Source organism: Mesoplodon bidens, assembly GCF_964165515.1.
Source record: "Mesoplodon bidens genome assembly, chromosome: 3".
Lineage (NCBI taxonomy): Eukaryota > Metazoa > Chordata > Mammalia > Artiodactyla > Ziphiidae > Mesoplodon > Mesoplodon bidens.
This window is the reverse complement of record NC_138178.1, coordinates 31,600,770-31,621,228: the sequence shown is the minus strand read 5'-3', so window position 1 is coordinate 31,621,228 and position 20,459 is coordinate 31,600,770. Positions and strand designations below refer to the sequence as shown.

The 20,459-nt window shown below is 41.1% G+C and overlaps 1 protein-coding gene across 6 annotated transcripts; it reads left to right on the top strand.

Moving 5' to 3' along the window:
* Positions 1–404: 404 nt before the first annotated feature.
* MCEE (methylmalonyl-CoA epimerase) lies at positions 405–19,936 on the top strand. Of its 6 annotated transcripts, XM_081228920.1 has the most exons (5): positions 465–483; positions 706–920; positions 4,400–4,801; positions 8,852–9,189; positions 19,521–19,936. In XM_081228920.1, the coding sequence occupies exons 3-5, from the start codon at positions 4,798–4,800 to the stop codon at positions 19,671–19,673; spliced, it is 495 nt and encodes a 164-aa protein (XP_081085046.1). In that variant the 5' UTR covers positions 465–483; positions 706–920; positions 4,400–4,797; the 3' UTR covers positions 19,674–19,936. The 6 variants fall into 6 exon arrangements, with proteins under 6 accessions (XP_081085043.1, XP_081085047.1, XP_081085044.1 ...); XM_081228918.1 differs by lacking the exon at positions 706–920 and having other exon boundaries at positions 431–487; XM_081228919.1 differs by lacking the exon at positions 706–920 and having other exon boundaries at positions 432–483.
* Positions 19,937–20,459: the final 523 nt, after the last annotated feature.

The window sequence follows — 20,459 nt, the reverse complement described above, 5'->3', positions numbered from 1 at the left end:
CAGCCAATAGCAGCCCGAGAACTTTCACCAAGGGGTGCGGGGGTGGCCTTGGCGGGGGGCTCGGGGGGGGCTCGGGGAGGGCTCGGGGGGGGCGGGGCGGGAAACCGAAAATCGCCGTTGGTCAGCTCGATGAACTTTCTCCAAACTTTTTGTTTTGTATTTCTGAGGAGCCCACAGGAGGTGTCGCGTCCTCCTTTTAAGTTTCTGCTTTAGATGCACTCGGTGACTTCAATACGTTGTGTAGTAAAAGAGAGGACCCGCTCCCAACACCCACGGAAACGCAGCACCACTTGTCACTTCCCCTAGCCTCGTCTGCCCCGCCCCCAGGATCTCGCCCCGCCCCCTAGTCTTGTCTGTCCCGCCCCTTCGGGCTCTTGTCCCGCCCCCCGCCGCGCCTTCGCCCTTCCGACGCATGTGTACGTCGGGAATGAGCTAACGCTTACCAAGATGGCGCGTGTGCTGAAGGCGGCTGCTGCGAGCGCCGTAGGTGAATACTCCGGGCTTGGGGCTGTCCAAGGGGCGGGGTGCGGGACGGGACGTCAGGGCCAGAGGAGGCCGCGCCGTGGCCAGCGCTCCTTGGTCTGCTGCGCTCTGCCCTCGAGATGCGTTCCTTGGCGGCTGTCAGCACCTTTAGACAGAGAGAGCCAGCCTTCCAGGGACGACTGGGTTAGCGTGGGGTTTTCCTTGTGTGTTTGCGTGTCACAGTCACCACTTCTCTGAGTGGCCCCGGAGGCTAGGGCACCCGGCTTAGGGGCAGCAAGGCTGGACCAGAAGCAAATGCAGTAAATGGCAGAGGGACAGTGAGGTTGTGTTTACCGCGCCCCGTGAGAGACGGGGGAGAAACCAGAGGAAGGACAAGTCCTGTGAAAACGCAGGCTGAACTCTGGGCTCCGCCAGCATCCTGCTGAGAACTCTGGAAGGTCAGTTGTGTAAAGAATACGGAAGGAGCGTTTTTAACCACATGGCCTAAGATATTCCTTATTTTGTATAAAATCAGGGAAGAAAGCAGTAGACTGATTGGAAGGTGCCTTGAGTTCTCTACACCACCATTAAAAAAAAGAAGCCTCAAGTTTTCTGTCACCCCAGTCCATCTACTTTCTCCTCTTTCTCTTTTTCTTTTCTTCATCCTTCATCAGGGGGGCAACTATTTCCCTTAATCTGAAGTTCCCTGTTAGGAAAGAAGTGCCGAGTGGTGACGTCTCAGAGTTCTCCTGAACGTTCGTGACAAATCCTTCAGCTGAGCACCTTAAGAAAGTGTTTAAGGGGATGAACTTTCAATAATGTTAGGTTTCTCTCCTAGAAAGTGCTGTATGTTCCACCTATTCAAACTGACAGTTCAAGTCGTCCTTCGAAGTCCCGTCTCAAACTGAACAAGTTCTTTATTTACTGATCTCTGTAGTCTTTCTTACCAGGCACAAAATGTCTTATGCATCTATCATTGCAAGTCACCGGGGCTAAGTGATGAGAACCACACAAAATGTGCCATAATAGTTGTAGCTGTCTCAGCTGTGGATCCATTTAAAGAGGTGATATGTATACAGGAAAAAATATAACAATAGGCTGAGCACAACTTATTAAAAATTAATCTCTAATTAATAGGTGATACTCAAGTTTTGATAATAACATGCCCTCCTGGCCTCTCTTTGCTCTCCTTGGTAATATACAAGGCAGCATCTGAGCTCACATACCGTTGCAATAGCCCTTTTCAAAAGAACTCATAAAACAGTCATCTCATCTCTTAGAAAGCTGTCTCTTAGAAAATAGACATTGCTCATAGAACATACACTGAAGATATTAAAAACTGAGAACTTTCAAAGAATGGTAAAGAATGTCAGAGGGATGAGAAAATTAAATATCATGGTTGCACAACATCAAATTGTTGTCAGACAGACCTAGGCTTAAGGCCCAGCTTTGCCACTCAGTGTGACCTGCAAGGAAATTAATCAGGTCTATTTTTTTTCTCTAAGTGGGAAAAATCTGAAGTACTCACTGAACTATTACTATTCTCTGTAATTTATGGCCATTGAGACTAATAGGCAGAGCTGGGCCACCCCATGATACACTCCTGCTTCAGAATTTGTGATCACAGTTTGCATAGGCAAGATTGTGTGGTAGCGTTGTTGCATAAAAGTAATGACAAAATAAACCTGTGCGTCTTTATTGGGAGAGGTCAGATCAGCAAGATGTTATGCCATGGGATCTGTCCTACACCGATGAAAGATCCCAGCAGTATGGAGAATGCCTAGAGACTGGGCCATATCTGCATTGGGGGTAATAGGTTCTATAAGATATTAAAGAGAGTTCCCAAGATGAAACAACAGTCATGAGCAGTGTGGGCGAATTAGAGGGTTGCTAAAGCAACTGATTTCAACTTGGAAAAATTGTAAATCAGTATTCCTGTGTCAAAAAGTGAAAAGAATACTATGCTTATAATAGCTTCCAGCAGCATTATTCCATGAGGATGTCAGTAGTCACTAAATACTGAAATACTGTCAACAATGTTCTAAAATCAGAGTCCACATGAGTAGATTTTCAAGAGTGAAAGAAGAGTAATCTCCTTGTCATAAAAAGTAGTAAGTTGTGGATTGATGAAATGAAACAGTGACTACAGGAGCACTATGTGTGCCGAAACATTCTCCAAATATAAACAATCTTTAGTTATTAAATAAGAGTTTGAACCTAAGCGCAGTACTGTGTATAGGGTAGGTGCACTGTCAACTTTTTCCTTTAAAAACATAAAATGCATTAGAAGTCAGAGATGCTTACATTTATAAGCTAGTTATTGATGTAACCTTTCTAAAAGTGACAGTAATGATAATCCTTGGAATTTATAATGTACTTTGTGCGGGGCACTTTTCTAAACCTTTTGTATGTAATATTCGTTTTAGTCTCATGACAATATTATGAGGTAGGTATTATCTTCCTATATGAGAAACAAAGGCACAGAGAGGGTAAGTAACTAGCCCAAGGTACACACCAATGGTAGCGTCAAGATTTGAACCAGAGCAGTCTAGCACAAGAGCCCACATTCTTAACCATAAAGCGTGCTACCTCTTATATGATACTTACACACAAAACCTGAAGGTGAACATATAAATAATAATTTGAATATTAGAGAAGAGGCATTTTTATATATGTATTTTTAGAAATATTTTTATTCAGTAGTTGTTGGGGGGAAATTAAGGGGAAGGGAATATAACTTCCAAGTCATATATTTATTGCAAGAACTGAATACTAATAAAGATGCATGTTTCTTTTGTAACTTATATGCACATCTTTGCATAAAGGGAAAGCAAAATGAAAATAGTGTATTCCGAAGGCTGGCTTTGATCTATCCTATTTTAGAGTCTTGAACCTTAGATGACTCCATTTTTTATTTCATTGTGGTTGAATATATCTAACTTAAAATTTACAGTTTTAACCATATTTAGGTATACAGGTCAGTGGCATTAAGTACCTTCATACTGTGCAACCATCATCATCTCCAGAACTTTTTCATTATTCCAAGTTGAACCTCTCTGTACCCATTCAACAATAACTCTCCCATTATCCCAAACCCTAGCCCCTGGTAACCACTATTCTACTTTCTCTCTCTGAGTGTGACTACCCTAGGTGCCTGTTATAGGTGGAATGTGTATACAATTTATATACAGTGTGTATCCTTTTGTGACTGGCTTGTTTCCCTTAGCTTAATGTTTTCAAGGTTCAACCATGTTGTTATATGTCAAAACTTCATTCCTTTTTAAGGTTGGCTAATATTCCATTGTATGTGTAGACCACATTTTAGTTATCTTTTCATCTATTGATGAATACGGGTTATTTCCACCTTTTGGCTTTTGTGAATATACACTTAGGAAATGGGTATATAAATACCTCTTCAAATTCCTGCTCTCAGTTCTTTTGGGTATATATCCAGAGGTGGGTTGCTGGGTCAAATGGTAATTCTATGTTATGACCCCACTTTTAAGGAACATGAAACTAGCAGAAAAACAGGAGAAGCTCAGAAAACAAAATCAGGTTAAACACACACAATTCATTTCAGTTTGGCTTGCAAAGGATTGGCTTTGTGAAAAAAATTAGTTTTGAAAATGGAAGCTGAACCTGTTAAAGACAAGAGTGGCCAAGTTACATGACTGTGAGGATAGATCTATGATGGAGTCACATGGAAGTGGGGTAACAGAACTGTTGTCTATTTACTAACTGCAATGAGTAAAAAATTATTCCTAATCATAGTTTTAAACAGGGTGAAAATATGTGTATGGTGCCTCTGGTTGAATGCTGAAAATGAATGGGTTTCTTACCAAACTAACTTGAAGGCACTTGTAATGAACGACTTTCTAAGTATGTCTGTCTCCTCAAACCAGATGTGCAAAAATTCAAACTTAAAAACTTATTACAGGGGCCTCCCTGGCGGTGCAGTGGTTAAGAATCCGCCTGCAGACGTAGGGGACGCGGGTTTGAGTCCTGGTCTGGGAAGATCCCACATGCCGCGGAGCAGCTAAGCCCGTGCGCCACAACTACTGAGCCTGCGCTCTAGAGTCCGTGAGCCACAGCTACTGAAGCCCGTGCACCTAGAGCCCATACTCCGCAACAAGAGAAGCCTCCGCAATGAGAAGCCCGCGCAACCCCCGCCCGCTGCAACTAGAGAAGCCCACGTGCAGCAAGGAAGACCCCATGCAGCGATAAATAAATTAATTAATTAATTTTAAAAAAACACTTATTACATGTTCTAAAATTAGATTATGTGAAGTCTGTACAACTTTGCAAATATACAAAAAACAGAATTGGACACTTCAAATGGGTAAACTTTATAGTATATAAATTATATCTCAATATAATATCTCAATATTTCTGTTAAGAAAACCTTATTTCAAATGATTATTCACATTCTATGACACTTTATCTACAAATTTAACATATAGTTTCTTTAAATAGTAAGTACCCTTAATGTGTTTGAGTATAGACCCTTGCAGCTAAACCTTTCTTACTTGGAGTCGATGTCGAGAAAGCCTGGTCTGAAATAAAAACAATCTGAATGGAAAGGAATGCAATGTTATTTTTAAGTCAAGGCACTAAAAGTATTTAGCAAGAAACAATATTGAAAAATTTGAAATTAGAGTTAATCTACATACCAGATTTGGTAACATATCCATTTCTTGTACATCAGATTCCTGACGTGAGTGAAAGTCAGTTGTTCATCTTTACAATCCTGTTGTTTGTTTTTTTTAACACTCCTATTTTTATGTATCTCATACCTTTATTCACACATATGTATACATTGTAGTTTATTCATGGGAAGTAATCCTTTTTGGAATAGTCACGAATTACACATTATGGAATTCAAAGTAATGTAGTTCTATTGTACTTTCTGAGAGAAGCCTAAAACTAAAAGCTGTGGATTCCTATAGTTGGGGTGCAATCTGAAATAAAAATATCTTTTAAAAGTTGGCAAAAGTCAAAGGAGAAACTAATATTTTTTTAAAGTTCAGTTCACAACAAATTCTTCAGCAACACAATTTTTAAAGTATAAGAATCTATATCACTGTAACCCCTTTATTCTGTTTCTTACCCCAATTTGCTTCGTCTGTAGGATTTCACATTTCACTCATAGACTCCTCATTAACACTTTTTTATGTGTGTGTAAAGTAATATCTAATTGTTGTTTTAATTTGCTTTTCACTAATGGCGAATGATGTTGAATGTCTTAATGTGCTTTTTGGCCATTTTTAAATCCTTTACCCTTCTTTTTATAATTTATTTATTTATTTTTGGCTGTGTTGGGTCTTCGTTGATGCGCACGGGCTTTCTCTAGTTGCGGTGTGGGGGGGTGCTACTCTTCATTGTGGTGCGCGGGCTTCTCATCACAGTGGCTTCTCCTGTTGTGGAGCACGGGCTCTAGGCCTCGGGCTTCGGCAGTTGTGGCTCGCGGGCTCTAGAGCGCAGGCTCAGTGGCTGTGGTGTACGGGCTTAGTTGCTCCATGGCATGTGGGGTCTTCCCGGACCAGGGCTCAAACCCGTGTCCCCTGCATTGGCAGGTGGATTCTTAACCACTGCGCCACCAGGGAAGTCCCCTACCCTTCATTTTAAAGAAGTGGAATTATTGAATTCTCACCAGTATCACCATATTTATTTTTGTCCTATTCCTAGAATATATGCTTTAGGGACCAAATAAAACCAATAAAGTGATGTTTCCTTTCACAAACTAGTTTACACTTCTAGAAATAAGATCAACTAAAACATGGCCATAAAATCTTGATTTTTACATTATATAAAGATGTTATTATCTTTCTATTTTCCTACACACAAAGAAGATTTTGTGTTCTGTTAAAAGGAAAAATGTATCAGTCATTCTTGTCAACTGTTCCCTCCTCTCATTTCCAAATGATAGGGAAGTTATGGAGAAGGACTGTAGTGAGGCTTCTAATAGCATGAGTTGCTTGGGCTTCCTTTTCAGTGCCAGAGTTTTTGGAATGTCCCTAAAGCAAACTGGCATAGGATATAAAGCTTCACCTTCACTTGGACGTATTGTAATTTACTCCTTGACATTGCCATACGTGCCATTGCTGGTGATAGAATGCCTGCCAGAGAACCTCCCGCTGCCCCATCTCTTGTAAAGTTATCACTGGTAAGGAGAATTCAGAAATACCCAGACTCACTGTTTGACATACTCTTAAAGCTTCACAGAGCAAACAACACTAGTGTATGTATTACTCTACAGCTCGTCGACTGTATCTCCAGTTTTTTTTTTAATACAGATATGTTCTATATTGAACTTGCATTGCAAATTGCACACATAGTAGAGATGCAAGGAAGGAAGGGAAGAGCAGTCTGACTGATGGTTTTGTTGGTTGGTAGCACTGTGCCCTTCAGATGGTTTCTTGGTCTCCACAGAACCCTGCATGCCACTCAACCAGCAAACAGTGGCTGTGTGTCATTAACAATAAGGATGGCTGAATTGACTGTACACTTGTTACAGATGTCTTGCACTGTAGTATTACATTTTTTACATCAAGTATCTAAATTTCACAACAAACCAGCAAGGTAGATATTTAGTGGGTAGTACCAGTATTTTTTAAAAAGCTAAAATAAAATACAATAGAACAGAAAATATTAGAGCACATCACATCTAGTAAGGATTAGGTATTCTTTTTATAAAATTTGATTTCAGTGGTACATTTATGTATGTGTGTACTGGTTTGGAGTACACAATTTCATGATGACACAATGAGTCCAAAGGACTGGAGTCACCAAGGAGAACACAAGACCGGGTGGGACAGTGCGTAGAGAAGAGACAGAGCTGGATGACCTCAGTATTGGGTGTCAGTCCCCCCAGCCAGCGGGCCTCTCCCAGTGGCCAGAGCAGGACAATTTGCCTGTACACGCTCCCCTTTGCCACAGTCCAAGGAACCCTGTCCCCTCCCTGTGGAGGACAGGTGTGACAGTGGAGCTGGCCTTGTGACACTCATGCTTTAAGCAGAGACAAAGGAGCATGTATTGATTCTGAAAGAGGGAGAGTCCCCACAAGGTGATAAGAGCCACTCAGGCTGTGGGCTCTTTATCTCTTGGTGAGGAAGCATTCCAGGCCCCCTGTGGCTGAGGAGACTGCCTTCCCGACAAGGTATATGGTCTTAAATCAGATCAAATAGTGCCACTTTAATTTCCCTGGTATCAAAAATGTTAGTAAAGGGGAATTAATTTTATGTTAGCAGAAGCTCTGTAATACTAGGTACTGTTTAAAGTGTTATTTCATTAAGAGCTAATAACCCTTTGTTTAAAATACGTATTCTTCAATTTGCTGTTTCATACTTTTTTATTGAGTGATGTAGTTTTGCAGGATTATATTTAGACCTCGTACATGTATATAGTTTTCATTCTGGGGAGAATCTGGCTCTTAAAGTCCAGTATTTTGGGGACTGAAGAAATAGTAGTACATGGGGAGAACACATTGCAGGCTGCTTCATTTTCCAGATGAAAGGTTTCTTCCCATTAGAAGCAGTTCTGCTTCTACTCCTTCAGAATTATAAGAACATTTAAAAAATCGCTCAGAGGAAACTCTCGTAAGTTTAAGTACCCTCTTGATCTTTGCTTGTTTTTCCCCCAATAATGAGATATTTTCCTTCGTTGGTAATCATCCAAATAAAGTACACATTAAAAGGTATTTAGGGGCTTCCCTGGTGGCGCAGCGGTTGAGAGTCTGCCTGCCGATGCAGGGGACACGGGTTCGTGTCCCGGTCCGGGAAGATCCCACATGCCGCGGAGCGGCTGGGCCCGTGAGCCATGGCCGCTGAGCCTGCGCGTCCGGAGCCTGTGCTCCACAACGGGAGGGGCCACAACAGTGAGAGGCCCGCGTATCGCCAAAAAAAAAAAAAAAAAAAAAAGGTATTTATAGTTCTAACTTCAATGAACTTACTGCAGAACGTAAGACAAAAAATTGGTTGTAGGTAGAGAAGAAAATTGCTTGCTCTCATCATTAAATGTATGTCGTTTCACTATGACATTCAAACTTACCCTTTAAAAAATGCAGAGAATAGCAAATAATCCGTAATGATATGCAGCTATCCTTTAAGTGTTATTGGTAAATATAAATTATTATGAAAAATGTCATCCTTTGTCCTGAATTTAGAAAGCTCAGAATTAGCTTTTTAAATTCCAGACAGTTATTTCAGAGTGGAGTGAGTAATTCTGACGTAAGTTTTTTCATTTATGTACTCTGATTTAATTTCAGTAATTAAAAAGAAAAGGCATGTAAATAATTTTTACATATATGAGTATATTTTGTTTTTTCAAAAATTAATTTTAGAAGGGCATCAATTCTCAGAAGAAGGATCTCAATGCCTGCTCCATTTTTCAGGGCTTTTTCCCAGACTTCAAACTCCAGTTCCAACAGTAAGACCTTTTTCCATGTCCCTGTCCTCGCATCAAGTGGCTGGTCCTGTATGGAACCTCGGTCGACTCAATCATGTCGCAGTAGCAGTGCCAGACTTGGAAAAGGCCAAGGCATTTTATAAGAACGTTCTCGGGGCCCAGGTAGGTGAGACAGTCCCTCTTCCTGAGCATGGAGTATCCGTTGTTTTTGTCAACCTGGGAAATACCAAGATGGAGCTGCTTCATCCACTGGGAAATGACAGTCCAATTGCAGGTTTTCTGCAGAAAAACAAGGCTGGAGGAATGCATCACATCTGCATTGAGGTATTTTAATTGTTTTAATCCTTGGTATTGTAAATTTCTCTTTTAAAATGTCTTTTACTTTTGAAGGCTACATATTGCCGCTGTCATCAGAAACTTCCATTAAGTTCTTTCAGGGAAATGGTAAAATTGGTTCTCTTCAAGGATGGATCTATAGATATATTCTCTTTCCCTCTAGAAAAGTGCAAATAATAATGAAAATATTTTTTATTGAAGTCTGGGTTTAACTATACAAAGGCCACTGAAGTTGGCCAAAACAGATTTGCGTCTTTGCTGTAGTATTTATTGACCACATACAACCTTCCATGCGATAGGAACACACTGCTTTCGCTGTCACAAGGCAATTAGAAGAAACAAGTGACAAGACTTTATAAAGTAAGAATTTCCATATACATGCTAAGTATTATAATTATTTTCTATCTTTAAAATTCTAATAACTTGTTCCTTATTACAAAGGCAATACATTTTCAATTACTGACTGTGATTTCTCAGATCTTCTCAGTTGCATCTGCTAACAATTCCTGAAAAACAACATGAAGTGTTAGACAAGAACATTCTGATTAGAGAGCCTTTATCTGTAGATGTTCATGTTCAGATAACTGCTTTTGGAGTATCAGCATTACCAATTATGCTTCAATTTAAATTATTTTGGTAGGACAAGTCTCTTGATAGAAGGAATGACATAATTCATAGTTAGGCCTCATTCCCAATCCAGGAGAGAGAGGGGGTTTGGTTCCAGCATGAACCCAAGGATTTATTCAGTTTACATTGCAAATATATTTGAGAACCTACCGAGTGTACTCCACTGAGGGCTTGGATTCAGCAGTGAGTAAGAAAGGCATGGCCATGCCCGCGGTCAGGAGGGACAGCTGCTTACAGCGCACTGGTATAAGCAGAATTAATGTGTCTTCTTAGTTGTGCAATGAAGGAAGGATTGATTGCTCCTGGCAGGCCAAGGAGGTGGTAAGGTATAGCAGGGCATGAGTTACAGTGAATGTGAAGGAATCCCCAGGTGGACAAGGGGAGGAACGTATTCTAGGCAGAAGGAAAGCACATAGAAAGGCATCGGGTTATCATAACTACCAGCATTGTGTCCTCTGGCAGGCTACGAAATAATAGACGTGCCTTATTTAATTCTCGTAGCTACCCTTGAGTGCTATATTAACCCCATTTGACAGGCGAGTAGTTAGAATAGTTAACTTGCCTGCAGTCACATATGTAGGACATGGCAAAGGTGGGGTTCAAACCCAGGTTTGTTCTGATTCCAGGATCTGCACTGTTAGCCATGGCACCAGATTGCCTTCATTGGATTAGCTGAGTTTAAAATTTCAGGTGGGGAAGCCATAAGATAGTAGACAAAGGAGCTAAACAAGGCATAATATTGAACCTTTATCCCTTTTTTAGGAGGTTAATTTTGGCTGCAGGTCTTTATTTCAGTGACCTTGAGGGCTTGTCTAAGACTCTGCAGGATGAGAAGCAGGATCATCAGCCCTTCAACGCACTCATCTCTCTCCCACACTATACTGTCTGTGTTCTACATCAGAGAACTCAGGCCTTCAAAGGAAGCCACTGTGAGTTAGAAGTTCAGTTAAGTAAAAAATAGTGGAAGTTGAGTAATGTAAAAGTGAATTCAAAAGTCCAGATTAAAGGGGGGAAATGAAAATGTTTGTCAGTATAAAATGAAGGTAGATGATAGGAGAATTTGTTAAGAGTGGTTAGTTAGCTGCTGCGTTAGTATGCCACACACCCCATTATTAGTCTCTCTGTAAAAAATAAAACGTCTTGACTGGGTAGATTTTATTTTTCTATTGTCAGTCTAATATGAGCTGTCCCAGGCTGATGGCACAGTTCTGCTGTCAGTAACATATGGCTTACAGGGTAGCTCCAGGCCTCACCAAAGGCAGAGAGAGAATACAGGGCAGGTATCTTCAGGGGGTGATCTAGAAACCAAACACATCACTCCTGTTCCTGTCGTTGGTTTGGTCACATGGCACACTCGACCTCACGTGTAGTCTGTAGTCAGGCACTTACATGCCCTGCTAAAACCTGGGGCCTGGTATAATTCAAAGGAGGAAATGGAAAGTGGGTACTGGAGGCCACCAGTTTATGCTAGTTGGTAAATTTTAAAAGTGGTATTGCAGGGATAGCGTGACACTTTTTTCTGAATGAAGATATGCTTTAAGGTGGAGTCATTTGAGAATCATTGTCACCTGCTGTGGAAACCTGTGAAATGAAGTTGTTACCACACGCAGGGGCTTGGTTCCCTAACTCACCAGAGAGAGCAGAATTCCTCACCGATCCTTGAACAGGAAAAACATTTTTGTTGAATGAACCTGCAGAGATTTCAGAGTTAATTATTTTACCATAGTGTAACCTAGTCTCTCCTGCTAATACAACCTAAGTCTGAAATTGTCTCCCACTGGAAGTACAAAGGTGATAGAACTCGTCAGAAAATATTTTTTGGTCGTTCCCGTTTCTGTGGCCACATAATACATTATCCCTACACTTTGGGGTGTGATGACAACTATTGTATCTTGCTCGGGAGTTTGTGGGTTGGGAGTTTGGGGGAGGGTTCTGCTGGGCAGTTCTTGCTTGGGGTCTGTCCTGCGGCTGCGGTCAAACATGGAAGTGAGGCTCCGCCGGGCTGGGTGTCCCACACGCGTGCTGGCGGCTGCTGCTGGCTGGGCGCCGGGTGTGCAGCTGGGCCTCCCAGCAGAGCACGTGTGTGATCCCTGCAGCCCCACAAGCTGAGGGCGCTTCTCAGGACAGTTGGACTTCGTACCAGGCAGTGGACTTGCTGACTCCTTACCGGCCAGAGTGACTGTCCAAGAAGGCCAGGTGGGACTGTGTGGCATTTCCATCCTGGCCTCGGAAGTCCCACAGCAGCACTTCCGCTGTCTGTTGGTCATAAACAAGTCCTTGAGGCTGCCCAGATGCAGGGGGAGAGGAGAAGCCGAGAAGCTATGGCCGTGTCTTACAAGTGCTACAGCCATCCATGTAGTGATGTGTTCTAAACAGAAGGAATGTGTGTGAAACTTCTAGAAGCTCTAGAACGATTTTATTTTCAAATAGCCAGAAATGGGAACCAGGAGCATTCCCTCTGCAAGAGGAGGCAACCTGTCTAGCCTTTGTGAATAGAAGGAGACTCGAGAGGGGTACTTGAAAGGTGGAAGGTGATAAATACACGTGTGTTTGGCTTTCCCTAGAGGAAGTTTGGAGGTCATCTTGTTCCGTCTTTTTCTTGCTGACGTGCGGACCGAGCAGCCTCAATTGTCTGGCACAGCTGTGCTGACGTGCATGTGTGCTTCTGACCTTCCACAGGCCTCTCCCTGAGGAGAAGTTTCTGGTATCGAATAGAACTACCCCTGCTTTCACTAAATAACTTAGACAGCAAGGTATGTCACAGTGAAAACCTTAAAGGCCACTGAAAATATTCACTTATTCAACAAATTAGTACTGTTTAAAAATATTCAAGTGCTTCCATGCTGGTCGGTAAATAGCTGCTGCTCTAAACCTTCTGAGTAACATCCTCCTTCCAGAAGGACCCTTCTCTGAGACCCCTCAGACATCTCCCCCCACCACACACGCACAATTCAGCAACTGAAGGCTTACTACGCAGTACAGCGGGGGTCCTCCAGGACTCTGCCCCCGGATAAGGTCCCTTCTGTTCTGTTTGGTTGGTGTCTTTGTCTTTTATGTTCCTGGTCGTTAAGCATTTTCAGAGTCACTGTGACTTTCACTGCATTAGGTGCCGGGATGTGTAGCTAAACAAAAAAGTCCCGGTCCTCTCAGCATTGCCCGCTGCTGCACGTTTTTAAGTGTGCCCTGCACTTCCCACAGAGGATTAGAGGTGACTGGCCAAAATACAGCCTATGAGACACCAAAGGATAAACCTAAGTAACAGTGCAAGTTAGAACAAAGAGGAAAATGAATCAAGAGAAAACTCAAGGTAAGATTAGTGTACCCACTCGTTCTGTCAGATATTTCCTTCTAGCTGCCAAAACAAAAGGGAAAATAAATACTACTAAAAACACAGCTTCCCTGGTGGCGCAGTGGTTGGGAGTCTGCCTGCCGATGCAGGGGACACGGGTTCGTGCCCCGGTCCGGGAAGATCCCACATGCCGCAGAGCGGCTGGGCCCGTGAGCCATGGCCGCTGAGCCTGTGGGTCCGGAGCCTGTGCTCCGCAACGGGAAAGACCACAACAGTGAGAGGCCCGCGTACCGCAAAAAAATTAAAAAATAAAAAGACAGTCGTGGCCCCTTCCCCTTCTTCCCTTCCCTTCGTGCCATCCTGGAGACTTTAGGTAGAGCAGAGCCAAACACTAGTGCACGCTGCTGGGGAGAGCGGGGGAGCCCAGAGCGGGGTGCGGGGCCACGTGGGATGAGGCGCCCCCGCGAGCAGAGCTGCCTGCTGTGGGAAAGCTGGAGGCCGAGTAGGGTACACCCGCGTAGGGAGCCTCCCGTGCAGGGTGTCTGGGTCTGAGCAGAGGATTCCGCCAGGCTTGGGGCGTCAGAGTGAGCAGGGCAGCAGTGCCGGGGGCCAGCCCGATGCAGGGAGTGGAGTCCCAAGCATGTTGGGAGCAGAGGGTGTGAGAGCCTGAGCAGAACGTGTGCGCGTGTGCACGCACGTGCAGGGGGCACCTGGCGTGGGGAGGCGGGGCCTGAGCTGTGTGTGGAGTGTGTCAATGCCGGGGGAGACAATGACTCATGGGGAGGTGAAGCCAAGCGGGCTTGCGGATGTCCTTGCATGGGGTGGCCGCTCTGGGCAGTCAGGGCCTGAGCAGGGTGAGGAAGGTGTACGCACGTTGGGGCCACTCTGTGTAGGAGGGGGGGACCCAAGCAAGGTGGCGAGGACTTGAGTACGGGGAGTGGGGTGGGAGGCCCTGATGCAGGGGGCCAGGCCCAACGAATGGGAGCTTAGGTGGGGTGAGGAAGCAACCAGATGGGGTAGGGGGAGGACACGTGGGGTGAAGCGAGCGTTGCTGCGGCAGGGGCAGCAGCAGGGTAAGGACTGGTTACGGGGGAGGCGTATCAGGTGAGCGGGCATAGCTCCCCAGTGTCGGAGATGGTGGTACAAATACACAAAGGATGTTAGATTATGAAAGAAAAAAAATTTAAGGTGAGAGACTAGCAAGGTAACTTATTTCCTGCATGCTGGGTAATGTCTGTTCTTCAATGAAGAAGAGAGAAAATTCTACTTTTTGAAAAACTCCATTCTCATTTTGGCTTTACAGTAAACCCTAGGGAATTGCTAAGCTCTACAAGTGATCTGTGTATCACGGGTTCCCAGACGTGGGGCTTTTGTAGAATGATAACATTTCCAGAGAACAAAAGAAGTGGGCAGTTTGATCAGGTTTTTTAACTTTCTCTGTTATTCAATAAGGAAAAATTTTAAAAATTCTGTCTCTTGCTAACATCATTTTGGAAAAGAAAGGGCATTTTATTACCAAGAAAAAACAGAGGAGAAGAAAAAGGAGAAATCCTCTTGGAATAAAAGAGTTCTGTCAGTTAAGATATTTAGTTTTTTTAATGTTTTATTATCAACTGGTGAAAATTTCAGAGCAGCATTTGGGAAACTTTCTATATAGCCAACACCAGACCACATAGCAAGTATGGAAGCTAATGTGTGCCCTTCTGAAAGTCCCCAAGACTACACAGGAACCTTCTGAACACGATACAAAGTGAGAACAGTGTTAGGTTTGCCTAATTCACTTAGTTTTTTGTTTTTTGGGAAAAGACAGTTGAAACAGAAATATTTTATTCAGACTTTTAATTTTAACTTCCATGGATTTATATCAGTTTGAAGATTAAATTCATTCATTATTGGTATCAATAAGCACTATTACAATTTTATATAAAACAAAAAGCCTATATTTTTAAGATTAATCAAAATATGCACCATTAAAAGTAGCACATTATTGGTCACTGTGAATTACATACCTTAAGGTTTTTAAAAATATATTATTTAGTCCAACTTCTTGTCTTTCAACAAACAAGATTGCATTGCCATTTTCAGATGAGGCAGCTGAGGACCAAAGAGAGTATAAGATTTACCTGAAGGTTCTGAATTCTGACTGTGACAATCCAAACTTTTTTTATTTGGAGTACTGTCACTCTTTATTTCCAAATTACAGGAGAAAATCAAAATAAATTCCCAGACACAGATACAATACCCGCTGCTGCCTGTCCCCACCCTACCATACCCCCCAAAACTGATAAGAAGTTGAAATGAATAGCCCAGATATTCACCAATGACATTTAAGGTCTTACAGAGCTATGTGATACACAATTGTAATTGTACAAAGGACTATAAAAGCAGATTTTTTTAGATGGGTTATTATTGACTATGGGGTTTTTTTTGTTTGTTTGTTTGTTTTTTGTGGTAAACGGGCCTCTCACTGCTGTGGCCTCTCCCGTTGCGGAGCACAGGCTCTGGATGCGCAGGCTCAGCGGCCATGGCCCACAGACCCAGCCGCCCCGCGGCATGCGGGATCCTCCCGGACCGGGGCACAAACCCGCGTCCCCTGCATCCGCAGGCGAACTCTCAACCACTGCACCACCAGGGAAGCCCTGTGGTTTTCTTTAGGTCTATTCCTAGAAGATATTTATATTCTAAAAAGGAGCATATAGCTAAATTTTTTTTTGTTGTTTAAGTATATCTCTCTCAATCAACAAATATATTTTAAAATTTTTATATTCGTATAATCTCATTTTATAATTCATAAATTTAACCTGTCTCCATTTATAATAACTACTAATGTACTTGAACTTTTTAACTTTTTTTGGTTTTTATTTCTTTTCTCCTTTTTGCCTTCTATTGAATTGAGAAACTTTTTTTTTAATTCTTTCTTCCTCTGCTATTTTAGAGATTACAAATTCTAGTTCGATTTGTTTAGTAGTTAGCCTTAATTCTTTTAACTTACAGAAAACTTCAAACACAAAAAATGACAGTCATATAATGAACTCTCATGTACCTAAACCCAATTTCAACAGTTATCAATTCATGGATAATCTTATTCCATATATACTCCCTCCATCACATTATCACACTTCCCTCTTCTTATGTTAATGTGAAGACATTTCTAGACCTCATGTAATTTCATCCATAAATATTTTAGTTGTGTGTATGTGTTTATTGCATTTTTTATGTATTTATACAAAATCATAATGGCATCTAAAACAAAATTAATGGTAATCCTCTAATATCATGAAATACCTAGTAGGTATTCAGATTTGTTCTTCTATAACTTTTTATAGTGTGTTTGAATTAAAATCCCAATAATGGGCACACATTGCTGCTGGTTGGTATATGTCCTTTGAGCCTTTTTGTTGTCATTTAGTTGTGTGTGTGTGTGTGTGTGTGTGTGTGTGTGTGTGTAAGCAGGGGTCTTGAATGATAACTTAGCTAGTTTAAAATTCTAGATTGACATAATTTTACCTCAGTACTTTGACATTACTCCTGTATCTTCTGGTCTCTGTTCCTACTAGTAAGAATTTGTTCAGTTCAATTGTAGGGAGTTGTTGTTTTTCCCTGAGAGCTCTTAAGATATTCTCTGTATCACTGATGTTATTCAGTTTCTCTATTATATGTATAGGTATTGGTTTATCTTTATTTGTCCTGCTTTATTCTCAGGTGCACTTTTAGTTTGAGGACTCAAGTCTTTCTTCAATTATGGAAAATTATCAGTTATCTATTCAAATATTGCTGTTGTCACTCCATCTGGTCTCTCTTTCTTTAGCTCAGTTTTGCTAGAATATCTGAATCTGTCTTCCATATCTTTTAATATTGCTTTAACATATTTTTGTCTATCTTCACCAGTCCCTGCTATGTGCATATACCTTCAAGTGCCAGTGGAATCTTGTTCATGACCTGTCACCAAACTCTTTTGTTCAATAGGCAACACTAGAGAAGGACAAGTTATCGTCTAACCATTAAGAAGAGTCCAGACTTCCCTTCTTATAACCTAAATGTTTATTAGTAAGGGAATGATTAGGTCACCTTTCGTATTTCTATAAAGTAATTAGTTAGGACACTATGTAGTAGGTTAAAAGTTGTTGACCTATATGTACTGACATGAAAAAATTGCTAAGATATATTACATAAAAAAGCAAATACAAATAATGCATACAGAAAGCATTATGTACCCCTGTACACACATGCACACACACACAATGTATGTGTGTGTGTGTGTATATATACACTTTAATTGATATACATGTTAGTTAGTCAGACTGCAAAGTTCAGAGCCAGCTATCAAGTTTAGAGGACACATGGTCCTCCAGAAGACCGCCCTTACTCGACATCATCTGCAAATGTAGGGTTTTCCAAAACCACCCTCATGCTCAATAACGCTCTAGAAATGCTCACAGAGCTCCCCGAAAGCTATTAACGCTCATTCTTATGGTTTATTACAGAGAAATGATACAGACCAAAACAGCCAAAGGAAGAAACACAGAGGGCAGCATCTGGGAGGGCTCTAAATGCAAAGCTCTCATTTTCCTCAGGACACGTGACCATTCTGGCATTGATGTGTGACAGTATGCATTAAGTATTGCCAACCAGGGAAGCTCACACAAACTGAAATGTTGAGTTTTTCTTGGGGCTTTACTACTTAGGCATGGTCGATTGATTGATTGCCCACATGGTTCAACTCAGTCTCCAGATCTGCTGATATCATGTGACCCACAGCTCCTACCTTAAATCACATGGTTTCTGGCATGGCCAGCCCCTACCCTAAGACTATGATGGCCAGCTCTACTTGAAGATCCAGATTGGTCAGCTTCTACCCTAAACAGAGACACTCCTATCAGGTTATATGTTATCTCCCACAAGTCAAGGGCAAAGACACTCCTATCAAGGTTACAAAAATTATCTCCCAGAAGTCAAGGCCAGATCCCTCGTAGACAAAACCAGATTCTTTACTACTTCATACATATGTAAGGATTATAAATATATTTTAAGATTTGGAAGAGCATACATCAAACTGAGGACAGTAGTTACCTCTGGAGCAGGAAGTATTATTAGTGGTAGTCAAGGGGTTCTTAGCTCTACCTGTATGTTTAAATTTTCATGTACTGTATAATTTTAAAATTATCTTTAAATGGAAAGACTGAATTTAGGCTAACTTTGGGAAAATGGAAAAAGAAGTCAAATTCAGTAGAATGAAATTCTTTATATGCAGATACAAAAAGGGAAGCTATCAGGAATCCTACTGTTCTGAGAAAGATGAGACTAGACCAGCTATTTCAAAATAGCATGAAATGACCATCATAGTCTGGGCATGACTTTGAAATAGCTATCAGGTTTAAAAAGAAACATTGTCAGGAATGTACAAGTAGAATGTACTCTGAAGAAATTATAGTTTATTTATAGTAACATTTAGTATCCTTATCAGTGGTTTGACCAGTTTTAGAATCCAGTATGTAATCCTGGGCTCTTTGAAAGTAAGATTGTATAAATACGAACATTTGTTAAATCTATATTTGGGTACATGGGTGTTATTCTCTCTGGATTTTTTTTTATTATTGTTTGTAATGCTGTTAGATCATTAAACTCCAGGGTGATGTATGACTGCCTAGGAATGCAGGGATTCTTATTATCCCTTTCTATCCACTTACTGGGTTCCAAGTCTAGGAGGCTGATTTTCCAAGACACAGGATAATTACTCTTCCATCAGGTATTTAGAGACAGATTTGCTCCTTTCCTAGACTGCTAATAAGTATGAAGAAAATAGAAATGTTTTAGAAGAGGCTTGCAAAATTATAAATGTTTGGATTTTTTTAGAATGGAGAAAAACATTTTGGTGACAGTTTAATAGTGATTTTCATGTATATGAAGTTCTAATCTCAAAAGTAATAACCAGACAGTTTGTCAGGTGAGAGGTTTGGAGATCAGGGAAGCACTCATATTTGCTGAGTACCTTCTATAAAATGTGCTCAAAGCTTCTTATCTGTTATTTTAATCTCTTGGCCATTTATATGGCAGGCCTCATGTCCCTCTTATAAATGAAGAACCCAAGGCTCTTAGGAAAAACAATTTATGCAGTATCGTCAATAGTACTGCTAGACGAACATGCTATGAAGTGTAGCATACATTATTTAGCTTGTAAGGAGAAATGTTTACTAATGGTGAAAACTCTTAAGCATTGTGCTTGCTTACCTAGGAAAATTTAGCAACTTCTTTTCCTTCTCTAGAAGTATTAAGCTTATTTTTGTGATGGTTTAAGGATGGTTCTGCCCAAAGGCAGAGAGCTCGCAGTTTCTTCTAAGCCTTACGATATAATTTGGTATTTTTATGATCTCAAATGTGTTCTTATTTATTTCCTTTTCTCAAGGTGGATAATATAAATGCAGCTGTGATGGATTTGAAAGAAAAGAAGATTCGTATTCTAAGTGAAGAGGCCAAAATAGGAGCACATGGAAAACCAGTGATTTTTCTCCATCCTAAAGACTGTGGTGGAGTCCTGGTGGAATTGGAGCAAGTGTGACTTATATTCTCAAGAAACTAAATTAATTGCCCTGAAAAAGCCTTATCAAAATGTGCTTTGGCATTGAGTTCTTCACTGCTTCCATCACTTAAAAGTTAAATCTAATCACAGAAAGAGATTTTTAAAAATTATATATGTGTGTATATATATATACACACACATAAAATATTTGCTAATTACTTTGGTTTTTTTCCTGATTTGGAGAAACCTTTGATTACTAAGTACTTATGGAATATTATTAAAATCATATTCATAGAAATAAATTATTCCTGTTCTAAAATGGGGTAATTGAGTACTCTGTGTGTGTGTATGTGTGTGTGTAAGAATGGATGCACAGAGGACACCTGACAGCTGTGCATGGCTACAAATCTGGGACAAAGTGATTCCTAAGGATGTTATAGAGAGTTTTTTAGAGCAAACTGTTTAAGGAGTTTTTACCTCAGAATTTTTGCTCTTCTGAAACAGCTCAAGTTCCTTATGGGCCAGTATTTTGGGTGCTAGTGCTAGATGTATGAACAAGAAGTTCTGTGGAAAATTTGGTGCCTGATCTAGTGGATGCATAGATAGAGGAATTTTTTTTTAAATCAGTAAACATGGAAAGGGCAGTGAATTTGTAGTTATCTGTCAAGTACTAGGACACCACAACAGGTCCTAGAGGAATATACAAAATGAATAGAAACCCACTGCCCTGAAATTTATGGTCCAGTTGGGAAAACTACTTCATGAACTAAATGTACTTATAAAACAACATGAATAAGTTGAAAAGGAAAGGAAAGGGAAAGGAAT

Bases quoted from the DNA above. Each gene is read 5' to 3' on its own strand.
- MCEE (XM_081228917.1), top strand. From the start codon at position 448: ATGGCGCGTGTGCTGAAGGCGGCTGCTGCGAGCGCCGTAG. The intron at 488-8,851 runs GTGAATACTCCG...TCCATTTTTCAG, and splicing joins GGCTGCTGCGAGCGCCGTAG to GGCTTTTTCCCAGACTTCAA. The intron at 9,190-19,520 runs GTATTTTAATTG...CCTTTTCTCAAG, and splicing joins TGCATCACATCTGCATTGAG to GTGGATAATATAAATGCAGC.